Here is a 13,048-nt window from a genome sequence, read left to right on the forward strand (position 1 = left end):
CACCCTTGCACTGTGTGGCTTCCGGGTCGATTTGTCCTCAGGGTGGAGATGGGCAAGCCTATCTATTTTGGTTCTTCTCCATTTCTCATTTTGCATATCTTATGCCTATTTCTCCACATTTCCACGTCAGTTAGCAATTTTTAAAAAGGAAAAACCAGCGTTTTAGTGTGCATTTCTCTTAAAATATGCATTTTTGTGAGCAATTTCCTATAATACACACATTTTGCCCAAAGCAATTTACCCCTAACATAACGGACATAAGAAGGGTCTCCCCTGCCCTCCTTTCCTAAGGTCCTTTAGCGTTCATCCCGATTTGGGGCCAGGCAGCTCTTCAAAATCAAGGACAGGGAAAGTTGGTGCCCATTGGAGCTGGTAGGGCAGGAGTCGGGGAGCCTGACAGTAGGTGGCGCCAGAGCCAATGACAGGCAGAGCCCACTAATTCTAACTTTGCCCCCATCCTTCTCCTCCCTGTGGAGCTCTGGAAGGAGCAACCCTGAGACTAAGAAAGAGGAGGAAAATGTCAGACAGGACCACCTCCCTCTCACCCTTGCTAGTAAGAAAGGGGCAGGTGGAGAGGGGCAGGCCAAGGGCAGAGTGAGGTTTATGGGGCAGTGCCCCATTCACCCCAGTGGCTCAGCCTCTGTTGAAACCACAGCTGTCAACTTACAGATTTGAAAATAAGGGACCAGCAGCCTCAAAAATAAGGGATCTGCTGCCAAAATAAGGGATTTTCAGAGCACAGGTATGTTCAACTTCTGAGCCCCTCCGAGCCAAAGGCAGAAAGCCCAGCCAGCAGCCAAACGAAGCCTCAAGCGTTGGTTCCCACAGCGCAGCAACCCAGCAAAGGGGATGCAGCAAGGAAAACCACCATCACCTCTCCGCTGGGAAGCGCTGAGCAAAGGCGAGTCCCCAGGCAACGCGGCCGATTTGATCGGTACAAGGCATGCAAGCTCCACCCCCAGTCGTCCTTAGACTCCTTATTGGGTGAGCAACGCAGCCAAGCAACACAGTTGGAGCTTCCCTCCTCCCTGGCCGGCAGGGAGGGAGGGAGAGGAGCTGCTACCTTTGATACCTGGGAAATTTAAGAGACATCATCAATAAGGGACAGCAGCGGGACACGGTGCTGGGATAAGGGAGTTTCCCGCCAAATAAGGGACGGTTGACAGCTATGGTTGAAACAGGGGACTGCTCTTTGCACAGCAGGACCCACAGTCATTCCAGCCACGTGTTTTGGCCCTGCGAAAGTGCTGGGTGAAAAAACAGTCCTGCTTAGGGAGCACAAATTCAGAGAGGGGCGTCCCTCCACCCCAGACCCATACATACATCAGCAGCCTTCTTCTCCGCCAGCTCCAGCTTCTCCTGCGCATCTTTGAGAGCCTCTGAATATTTGTCCAGCTCGTCCTCCGTCCCCTTCAGCTTCTTCTGCATGGCGGCTAATTCATCTTCCAGCTGCAAAAGGAAAGGGGAGGTAGCGTTTACCATGCGTCCGCAGTCCTTCTTGAGGCCTAGAACCTTAAACGCTAAGGAAGAAGGACCAGATCTGTCCCGTTTGGTTTCTCCCCATAATTAAGTTTATCCGCATTTCCGTGTCAGCCACAACAGCAGGAGCTTCGCTAACTGATTTAGCTGTGATTATTGCATTGCGAGGGGTTGGACTAGATGTCCCTTGGGGGTCCCTTCTAGCCCTACAGTTCTATGATTCTATGATTTCTGCAGATCAGGACTCCTGTGGAGGCGCAGCAGCTGGCCAGGCCAATTCATTTCTGATCAGCTGGCAATCTTCAGAAGACATCTAAGTTAGATTCAGAGAAAGTGGGTGTAGGATGTGTTTTTATTGTGTTTTTAATATTCTGTTGGGAGGCGCCCAGAGTGGCTGAGAAAATCTAGCCAGATGGGTTGGATATAATAAATAAATAAATTATTATTATTATTATTATTATTATTATTATTATTATTATTATTATTATTATTATTTTATTTTCATTTAACCTTGCAGCCAGCACACTCCCTCCCATGGTTTGGGAAGTGGTGTGTACATATTATTTTAGCCACAGAATCCACTCCTATCCCGTATCTATCCTGTCGTTTCTAAGAAAAAGCTGTTTTTGGATGCTTTCCCTGCCAAATCAGCTCCGATCCAAATTGACCGGGGAGGGTGAGGGATGACCTAAGCTGAGTTTTAAAAACGGCAATACAAGGGTCCTGGGTTCAATCGACACTTATTGAGAAGGCTTATTGCCTGAAGCCCTTGAGGCTGCCGGTCAGTGCATGCAGTACTGAGCTAGATAGACCAGTCAGCGACTCAGTGTCATGGCTTCCGCCCAAAGCACTGAGAGTTGTTAGCAGAAGGCTCATCAGAGAACTACAATTCCCAGAGTTCCCTCAGTAAATGACCATTCCCAGGATCCTTTGCAGGGAGGGAGCCATGTCTGTTAAGGGCGCTGAGAGCTGTTAGGAGACTCATTCCCATCCCAGAGCTACAATTCCAGAGTAATTTAACAACCAAGCCCTCTTCCCAAGGAACTCTGGGAATTGTAGATCCGGGAGGGGAATAGGGCATGCCCTCACAACTCTCTGCGCCCTTAGCAAACTACAGTTCTTGGGCTGTTTAAGGCACAGTAAGCCCGCAATTCACGCGGGAGTTACGTCCTGGGAATCGTGCTAAAGCCAAAATCGCATATAGTCAGAACAAATTGAGATTAATGGCGGGTAAGATTGCCAAAGTCTTCTTTCCCCCGGGTGCCTGCCCGCTTTCTGCCCCTTTTAAAAATTAAAATTAAAAAAACGGTTTGTCTTCCATGCACGTAAAACTGAACGCGTGCAAGTTGAATGTGTGTTTGTTGTGTGCTTACTGTACAGTAGTACCTCGGGTTAAGTACTTAATTCGTTCCGGAGGTCCATTCTTAACCTGAAACTGCTCTTAACCTGAAGCGCCACTTTAGCTAATGGGGCCTCCTGCTGCTGCTGCGCCGTCAGAGCACGATTCCTGTTCTCATCCTGAAGCAAAGTTCTTAACCTGAAGCACTTTTTCTGGGTGAGCGGAGTATGTAACCTGAAGCGTATGTAACCCGAGGTACCACTGTAGTGCAATACTGCTTTGCTTACCAGTTATTTACTTACCTGTTGATTCACCTCATTTCTGCCCCACCTTTCCCTACAAGAAGCTTGAGGTGCCACACGTGGTACTGCTCCTCCTCAGCCAACCCCCACAACAACCCTGCAAGGTGGGTCAGGCTGCAAGCGAGCAGTAAGCCCCGAGCTCACAACCAGCGTGCTCCACGGCTAATAATAATAATAATAATAATATATTATTATTTATACCCCACCCATCTGGCTGGGTTTCCCTAGCCACTCTGGGCGACTTGCAACACAATATTAAAATGCAGTAATGCATCAAACATTAAAAGCTACCCTAGACAGGGCTGCCTTCAGATGTCGTCTAAAAGTCTGGTAGTTGTTGTTCTCTTTGACATCTGGTGGGAGGGCGTTCCACAGGGCAGGTGCCACCACCGAGAAGGCCCTCTGCCTGGTTCCCTGTAACTTGGTTTCTCGCAGCGAGGGAACCGCCAGAAGGCCCTCAGCGCTGGACCTCAGTGTCCGGGCAGAACGATGGGGGTGGAGACACTCCTTCAGATATACTGGCCAAATGGGGTATTCGAACCCTGGTCTAACCCAGGTTCCGGTCCGACCCTCTAACCACTACACGACACTTTAAATGTCCAGCACTGTGTTCCTTTCAGAGGGTTCTGCGGCCAAACAGAGTGGAAGGGACTTTATACAATAATTTCCAGTTCGGGTGTTCCTCTCTCCCTCTCTACCCCCGCCTCCCCGCCATAGTTCCTCATCGCCTTACAAGGATACCATGAGAGGCTTCTCAAAGCGCAGATAGATTCCCCATCTCTAAATTCCCTTTGTTCTTCCAGCCTGAATAGACATGAAACATAACTTGATCTCTTCTGCCCTGCCTCCAGGCAAGGTCAAAACAACACGCAATCTCCGGCATCCTAGACATTCCTCCTCCCGACAAAACCCTTTTCTTCCCCCCCATTTTGTCTTCAGTCTAACCTGGGCATGTAGGAACACAAGTCCTTATTTTAACAGACGTTTGCTCCGGATGGGACTGCCCGATAGCAGAGCCGGCTGCATCGCAAACCAGCTTGAGCAACCTACTCGCATATGCAGCACACATTGAAAGAGCTCGTATTCTGCTTTAAAGGTCAATGGCTTCCTTCAAAGAATCCTGGGAACCGTAGATTGTTAAGGGTCTCCTAACCCCTCTCAGCTCTCTTAACAAACTACAGTTCCCAGGATTCTTGGGGTGGGGGGGAAGCCACAGCTCGTCAAGTACATAGCTGTCAACTTTCAGATTTGAAAATACAGTGGTATCTCGGGTTACATACGCTTCAGGTTACAGACTCCGCTAACCCAGAAATAATGCTTCAGGTTAAGAATTTTGCTTCAGGATGAGAACAGAAATTGTGCTCCGGCGGCAGCGGGAGGCCCCATTAGCTAAAGTGGTGCTTCAGGTTAAGAGCAGTTTCAGGTTAAGAACGGACCTCCGGAACAAATTAAGTACTTAACCCAAGGTACCACTGTAAGGTATCAGCAGCCTCACATGTCCCGGGGACAGTCTACGGGATATCTAACAATCCGGGATAGCAGCGGGAAACGGCGCTGGAATAAGGGAAATTCCCGCAAAAAAAGGGAAGGTTGATAGCTATGCTCAAGTATTATAAGAGTGCTTTTAAATGTATGGTTTGTGTGTGACCTGAATATTTACAGGCCAGTTTTTTAAAAAGTAGGCAGATTTGTGGATGTGTAACTGGTGCTGATTCGCCTGTGTGGCTAAGAGAGAACCTCCATGTCCAGCGGCACTCTATCTTGTAATGCCAGAGTTGGAGATGGGGAAGCTTTTGGGCCTTCTGGATGTGGCCACCGGGGTCTCGTTGCAAGAGGATGGCAAGGAGGTGAAAACATGGAAGAAAAAGGGGAGTGGGACAGGGAGAAAGAATAGCAGAATCACAGAATGGCAGATTGGAAGGCAGATTTGGAAGGGTCATCTAGTCCAACACACACACCCCGCAGGATATTACATGTTACAGTTTCCTAATTGAGAAAAAAAAAGTATTTTGCTAGCGGTAGGGTTGGAATAGGGGATCGAGGCCCTAAGATGGTCATACAGTGGTACCTCAGGTTACATACTCTTCAGGTTACATACGCTTCAGGTTACAGACTCCGCTAACCCAGAAATAGTGCTTCAGGTTAAGAACTTTGATTCAGGATGAGAACAGAAATCGTTCGGTGGCGGCGCGGCAGCAGCAGGAGGCCCCATTAGCTAAAGTGGTGCTTCAGGTTAAGAACAGTTTCAGGTTAAGAACAGACCTCCGGAACGAATTAAGTACTTAACCCGAGGTACCACTGTATTTGTCTTTCTGTATTTTCTAAGCTCAACACCACGTTACTCCCTTTCCTTCCAAAGGGTTAGCTTGCACACCTTAGAGAATGAAGCCTGGATGAAAACAAAATGACTCAGGGAGATGCAGGAATCTTTTGCCCAATGCGGGGCCCGAACCCACACAACCCCTGAGATTAAGAGCCCCGTGCTCTGCCGACTGAGCTATGAGCTGTGAGAGAGAGATGGTTTCTCAGAGAGAGAGAGGGCAGTGGCAGAGTGGATGGAGAGAACCATTCACTTCAATGGTTTTACTCTGAGATGGAGTAGTCTGGGATGCAACGCAGAACTTCCAGCTACAGTGGCAGTCTACCTTTCCATCCTAGATTCGGAGAGCAAGCCGCCTGGAGGGGCTGTTGCTCTCATGCCCCACTTGTGGGCTGCCTGGAGGCATCTGATTGGCGGATGTGTAGGAGGGGTGCAGGATGCTTTGGTTTGGCACACACACCGGACGCTCTTCTGTTCAAACCCAGCTCCCTGGTGTGTGTGATGGGGAATCTCAGTCCTGTCTGGAAACGCAGAATATAATACGCCCATCCTCTCTCCCCTATTGTCAGCTGTTTGGTCACCCTGAAGCCATCCTGATCACGGGGCAGGCAGGCAGGCACCAATTTCACCCACCCAGCCCTTCCTTCCTTTGTTTGCCAAAACTTTGTCAAGCGTAAGGAATGTGAAACTGGAACTCTCTGGAGAAAGGAGCCAAGCCGGTCCGAGATTCTTTCTGCCCTCCATCATCCTCACCTTCTTTCTCTGTTCCTATAAACTCATCAAAAAAACCACCGACGCAGGTGGGGAGAGGTGAGTGCGAAGGTTTAGTCTGTGCTGGGGGTTAACCATTGCAACTCACTGCCTCTCAGCCTAACCTACCTCACAGGGTTATTGTTAAATGTGGAAGGCAATACCACCTTGAGCTCCTTGGAGAAACAGGTGGGATATATAGATGCAAGAAATAAATAATATACGTATGCAGAGGTCTCTACTGCTGAGCAATGAGGACTCCCTGCAACTGTTTTCAGTTCAGGAATTTGGCTTTGAGGGTCTTTTCAGTGGACGGTCGGTCAGATCTCTGAACATACACAGAGTGCATTTCCCCCATGCTGCTGATCAAGTTGTGGGCACACAGTGGCTGATCCCTCTGACACACACAGGGAGGTGAGCTCTGAGTTGTGCTAACTCAAAGGGAAAGGCCCTCTGAACATATGCAGAGTGCATTTCTCTTGCCGGTGGGTAACCACCATCAGAGCCAACCTGGAATTAAGGGGAGGGGACCTCAGGCAAACATTAAATGGACAAGCACTCTGCACATGCTCAGGGGCTCCTCTGCAGAGCTTAGTTCACAAGATCCGGGATGGAACTCTGCAGTTTAAAAGGAATGCTGGAGGCTTAGTTGTCAATACGACCTTGTGGTCCAATCTCAGGCAGAAATTGTAGCCAATGACAGCCCTACACAGAGTAGACCCATTGATATAAATAGCCATGATCACTAAGACCATTCATTTCTCTGTGTGGGTTGCCTTTTCAGCAGAATTTTTTAGGTCCCACTTTCCATAAATCCCATATTTATGAAAACCAAATAAGAAATTGATGCTTTGATGGTAGAGAGAGAACAGCCCAATTTTTATATTTTATTTTTTTGGAGCCAATGCAAAAGCTGGTGTTGTTGGATGCCAGGGTCTATCAGCTGCGGTGGCCAACAGTCAGGGATGATGGGATTTGTAGTTCAGCAACATCTGGAGGGCCGCAGGATCCCCACTTGCAGACCAACCCTGTTCCAACCCATCAGGGACCACATGTGAAATGCAGCTCCAGAGATATAAAGCGTGGATGGGGAGTCCGTATCACTCCAGATGTTTCTGGACTCCAGCTCCCATCAGCACCAGACACCATCGAATCACAGAAGTCGGAAGGGACCACAAGGATCGTCTAGAGCAGTGTTTCCCAACTTTGGGTCTCCAGCTGTTTTTGGACTACAGTTCCCATCATCCCTCACCACTGGTCTTGCCAGCTAGGGATGATGGGAGTTGTAGTCCAAAAACAGCTGGAGACTCAAGGTTGGGAAACACTGGTCTAGAGCAGGCGTGGCTAAACTTGGCGCTCCAGATGTTTCAGAACTACAACTCCCATCATCCCTAGCTAACAGGACCAGCGGTCGGGGGTGATGGGAACTGTAGTCCCCAAACATCTGGAGGGCCGAGTTTGGCCATGCCTGATCTAGAGTGACTGGGGGGGGGCGGAAACAGAAACCAGACCAGTTGACTCGAGGGTATCCGTGACGAGCTAAGGCAGAATTCGAATCCAGGACCCTACCACAAAGCTCCTCCCTGCCCCCCAGCACACACACAGCCGAGCCCAGCGGCTGCCCACCTGCTTGCTCCTCTCTTCCGCCTGCTTCTGCTCTGCTTCGGCCTGCTCCGCCCGGTCCAGGGCGTTCTCCTTGTCCAGTTTGAGCATCTGCATCTTCTTCTTGATGGCTTCCATGGCGGCAGTCGGTGGAGGGGAGAGCTGTCCGTGCGAGTAGGAATGGAGAGAGCGCCAAGAGGAACTGGCTGGCACGAAGCAGACCCGGGGGGCACCCTGAGCGAACCTCGGCGCTGCCTTTGAAAGCCTGCTCCCTCTCCTCCCTGCCCCTCGGCCCTTTATAGTCGTCCTCCCTGCCAGCTGGCCGGGAGGTGGGGCAAGGGGACCTGTGGCTTTCTAGGGCTTGCTTCAATTGGGTCCAAAATAACCCCCCGTCCATTGCCCTGGCACTGCCTTGCGGTGGTGGCAGTGCTGGGGAGAAGACCTGGGACCTTTTATTTTTTATTTTTTGCTTCGTGATGAGCTGTGGCCATATTTGGCCTCCCTAGGGGAACAGCTGAGTACCACTAATAGAAACCCCCAAAAGTGGCAGAAGAAGGGGAGGGGGTTGAATGCTGCTTTGTTCCAGCAAAGAGGACGCCCGCCTCCCCGTCACTCACCCACCCTCTTCCTTTAGCTTTTCTATATATGTGTGTGTGTGTGTGTGTGTGTGTGTGTGTGTGTATATATATATGCTTTCGTAGATTTTCACGGGTACAGGAATGCAGGTTTTGGTGTCCTCGGGTGTCTTCCCGTGTAAAAGTTGGGGTGTCTAGGCGACGTTTCGACGAGGTCTCACTCGTCATCTTCAGGCTGGTGCTTTCGGCTTCTTGTTACTGGAACAGAGCAGGATCTCAGTGTTTGAGTTCCTATAAATACTGTTGAGGGGGTGTGGTGTATAGCCTCCAATGTTCTGGGCAGAGAGGAAGTTCCCAGGCTAGTGTGCCTTTTCTTCTTTTGTTCCTTAATTACTTGAGGGATATCTTGAGTGATTTCTTGAGTGATATCCTGAGTACCACTTAGGTGGGTCATTAGGTGTGGATTAGTTGCTAAAGTCTTTGTGTCTTGACCTCTTGAACTTTGTGAAGAGTTTTTCTGAGAAGATGGCTGTACTGCACTTAGTTGTGCTCTGGCTTGGCTTCGTGTATAGGGGCGAGCTGTGGTTTTGTGGCCTGTGTCAGCCAGATCTGTGTAGGGATTGCAGGGGGGTGCAGCATCCGGAGGTGCCACCATGGTTTGGCTACTGGATGGTGTCTGTAATTTATCTGTGGAGAGGGTCTGGGTTTGGGTCTGGTGTGGTTGATTGGTGATGGCGTTCTGTGTGCCTCTGGATCTGGTGTCAGTTTTTGTGGGGAGGGCTAATTTTCAGATGTCTGGCAAGCGGGATGTGTCGTCACGCTTGTTCATGTTGTGAGGGTGTTTCTCTATCTCGATGGCTTCCATGATTATTCTCTTGTGGTGATGTTCCATGTTAAAGAGCAATTTGGAATCTGCAAAATTAATTTCGTGTCCTGTTTCTTTCATGTGTTGGAAAAGAGAGGAAGTTTTTTCTTCTTTTTTGACGGCATTCTTGTGTTCTGCGATACGTGCATTTATTCGTCTGTTTGTTTGTCCAATGTACGTGGCTGGGCAGACTTTGCAGGGTATTTCATAGACCCCTTGGTTTTCCAACTGGATTTTATCCTTGGGGTTTCTGAGGATATTGGCTATTTTTTGGATGGTGCAAAAGGCTGTTTTGATATTGTGTTTATGGAGGATTTTGCTAATTTTATCTGTAGTGCCCTTGATATAAGGAAGGAGGGCCATGCCATTGTTTTCTTCTGTGTCTTGGTTTTTGGGGGGTGTTTCTTTTTGGATTAGCTTCGTAACCCTGTTTTGCTGGTATCCATTGGCAATTAACACATTTGAGAGATTCTGTAACTCAGTTGTCAAGTGGTCTTTGTCAGCCAGGCGTTTGGTTCTGGAGATGAGAGTCTTGGCTACGGAGTTTATTTGTGCAGGGTGGTGGTGTGATTGTGCATGTAAGTAGCGGTTGGTGTGTGTTTTTTTCCGGTAGATAGTGTGTCCTAGGGAGCCATCAGGTTTTTTGTAGATTAGGACGTCAAGGAAGGGAAGTTGGTTGTTGGCTTCTATTTCCATAGTGAATTGTATTTTGGGGTGTAGGCTGTTCCACCTATCTGGAAAATTTTGGGGTGTAGGCTGTTCCACCTATCTGGAAAAAACCACCAAATCCAAAATAAAAGCCTCTCCTATCAGTGAAGAAATCCAGCTAAGAATCATCCCCAGAGAAAAATCATCCAGATGCCCCAAACTCTACGGCCTCCCCAAGATACACAAAGAAGGAACACCACTCAGACCAATAGTCAGCTCCATAGGCTCACCTCTACAAAATCTCGCTAAATTTCTCGCCAAGCAACTTCAGCCCTATGCAGAATCCATCTCTTCACACGTTCCAAACTCCTTCCAGTTCATAGAAACAATAAAGAAGCAAAACCTACATCCTAATGACCTACTTGTGAGCTTCGATGTTGTATCTCTCTTCACACAAGTGCCCATTAATGAAGCCTTGACAGCCATTCAAAACAAATACAATCCCCCCGAATACATCTTGGACCTGACCAACCACTGCCTAACCAACACGTACTTCATCCACAATGGACAAAGATACAAACAGATAGAAGGAGCACCTATGGGATCACCCCTCTCACCGGTCATCGCAAACCTGTACATGGAACACTTTGAAACCAATGCTTTAGACAAGTCAGAACACAAACCCAAACTTTGGCTCAGATATGTTGACGACACCTTTGTAATTTGGCCACACGGGAAGGAAAAACTGGATAGCTTCCTCACACATCTCAACAGCCTACACCCCAAAATACAATTCACTATGGAAATAGAAGCCAACAACCAACTTCCCTTCCTTGACGTCCTAATCTACAAAAAACCTGATGGCTCCCTAGGACACACTATCTACCGGAAAAAAACACACACCAACCGCTACTTACATGCACAATCACACCACCACCCTGCACAAATAAACTCCGTAGCCAAGACTCTCATCTCCAGAACCAAACGCCTGGCTGACAAAGACCACTTGACAACTGAGTTACAGAATCTCTCAAATGTGTTAATTGCCAATGGATACCAGCAAAACAGGGTTACGAAGCTAATCCAAAAAGAAACACCCCCCAAAAACCAAGACACAGAAGAAAACAATGGCATGGCCCTCCTTCCTTATATCAAGGGCACTACAGATAAAATTAGCAAAATCCTCCATAAACACAATATCAAAACAGCCTTTTGCACCAACCAAAAAATAGCCAATATCCTCAGAAACCCCAAGGATAAAATCCAGTTGGAAAACCAAGGGGTCTATGAAATACCCTGCAAAGTCTGCCCAGCCACGTACATTGGACAAACAAACAGACGAATAAATGCACGTATCGCAGAACACAAGAATGCCGTCAAAAAAGAAGAAAAAACTTCCTCTCTTTTCCAACACATGAAAGAAACAGGACACGAAATTAATTTTGCAGATTCCAAATTGCTCTTTAACATGGAACATCACCACAAGAGAATAATCATGGAAGCCATCGAGATAGAGAAACACCCTCACAACATGAACAAGCGTGACGACACATCCCGCTTGCCAGACATCTGGAAATTAGCCCTCCCCACAAAAACTGACACCAGATCCAGAGGCACACAGAACGCCATCACCAATCAACCACACCAGACCCAAACCCAGACCCTCTCCACAGATAAATTACAGACACCATCCAGTAGCCAAACCATGGTGGCACCTCCGGATGCTGCACCCCCCTGCAATCCCTACACAGATCTGGCTGACACAGGCCACAAAACCACAGCTCGCCCCTATACACGAAGCCAAGCCAGAGCACAACTAAGTGCAGTACAGCCATCTTCTCAGAAAAACTCTTCACAAAGTTCAAGAGGTCAAGACACAAAGACTTTAGCAACTAATCCACACCTAATGACCCACCTAAGTGGTACTCAGGATATCACTCAAGAAATCACTCAAGATATCCCTCAAGTAATTAAGGAACAAAAGAAGAAAAGGCACACTAGCCTGGGAACTTCCTCTCTGCCCAGAACATTGGAGGCTATACACCACACCCCCTCAACAGTATTTATAGGAACTCAAACACTGAGATCCTGCTCTGTTCCAGTAACAAGAAGCCGAAAGCACCAGCCTGAAGATGACGAGTGAGACCTCGTCGAAACGTCGCCTAGACACCCCAACTTTTACACGGGAAGACACCCGAGGACACCAAAACCTGCATATATATATATATATATATATATATATATATATATATATATATAATATACAGTGGTACCTCAGGTTACATACGCTTCAGGTTACAGACTCCACTAACCCATAAATAGTGCTTCAGGTTAAGAACTTTGCTTCAGGATAAGAACAGAAATCGTGCTCTGGCGGCGCGGCAGCAACGGGAGACCCCATTAGCTAAAGTGGTGCTTCAGGTTAAGAACGGACCTCCAGAATGAATTAAGTACTTAACCCGAGGTACCACTGTATATATCAAAATTATTAGTTTTTTAACGTATCATTTTCAACAGTAATTACCGTATTTTTCACTTTATAAGACGCACCAGACCACAAGACGCACCTAATTTTTGGAGGAGGAAAACAAGGAAAAAAATATTCTGAATCTCAGAGGCCAGAACAGCAAGAGGGATCGCTGCGCAGTGAAAGCAGCAATCCCTCCTGCTGTTCTGGCTTCTGGGATAGCTGCGCAGCCTGCATTCACTTCATAAGACGCACACACATTTCCCCTTACTTTTTATGAGGGAAAACGTGCGTCTTATAGAGCGAAGAATACGGTAAACATACTTTTACATCTTATTCAATTTTTTTTACTTCCATCAATCCTGTCTGAAAATGTTTTCCAATCTAATCTCTCAGTATGCCTTTCTTATTTTCCCTATTACATTTCAAACTCATAACCAATATCTCTATCTCTTTCTACTTTGTAACACTTCGTATTTCTCTTTACTAAACTTCTTGTAGCCCTACTAGCGTAATTTGTTGATTACAGCCGCTCTTCAAGTAATTCATATACTTCTTCCAATCTTCTGTAAATCTCTGGTCCCGCAGGTCTGAGATAAAGCCTTCCTTTAGCTTTTCATGCAGGTGCAAGCAAAGGCTTGCATCTGCAGGATGAGTGCGATAGACGAGGACTGACCGGTGCCGGACGACCAGCCTAGGAT

General features: G+C 47.7%; 1 protein-coding gene across 5 annotated transcripts in view; it reads right to left on the minus strand.

The window, feature by feature from the left end:
• TPM3 (tropomyosin 3) overlaps nucleotides 1–8,066 on the minus strand; it is a gene marked incomplete at its 3' end in the record, with an annotated part of 78,162 nt that extends 70,096 nt beyond the window's left edge. For 3 of the 5 annotated variants that reach the window (XM_081891871.1, XM_081891872.1, XM_081891868.1), the window contains exons 1-2: nucleotides 7,817–8,065; nucleotides 1,324–1,449 (exon numbers count right to left, since the gene is read on the minus strand). In XM_081891871.1, coding sequence (XP_081747997.1) covers nucleotides 1,324–1,449; nucleotides 7,817–7,930 — 240 coding nt within the window. In that variant the 5' untranslated portion in view covers nucleotides 7,931–8,065. Of the gene's footprint in view, nucleotides 1–1,323; nucleotides 1,450–7,816 lie in introns of all 5 variants that reach the window. The other 2 variants (XM_081891870.1, XM_081891869.1) reach the window with 2 other exon arrangements.
• Between the last annotated feature and the right edge of the window lie 4,982 nt (nucleotides 8,067–13,048).

This window comes from Podarcis melisellensis (genome assembly GCF_964234715.1).
Source record: "Podarcis melisellensis genome assembly, chromosome: 16".
In the NCBI taxonomy this organism is placed as follows: Eukaryota; Metazoa; Chordata; class Lepidosauria; order Squamata; family Lacertidae; genus Podarcis; species Podarcis melisellensis.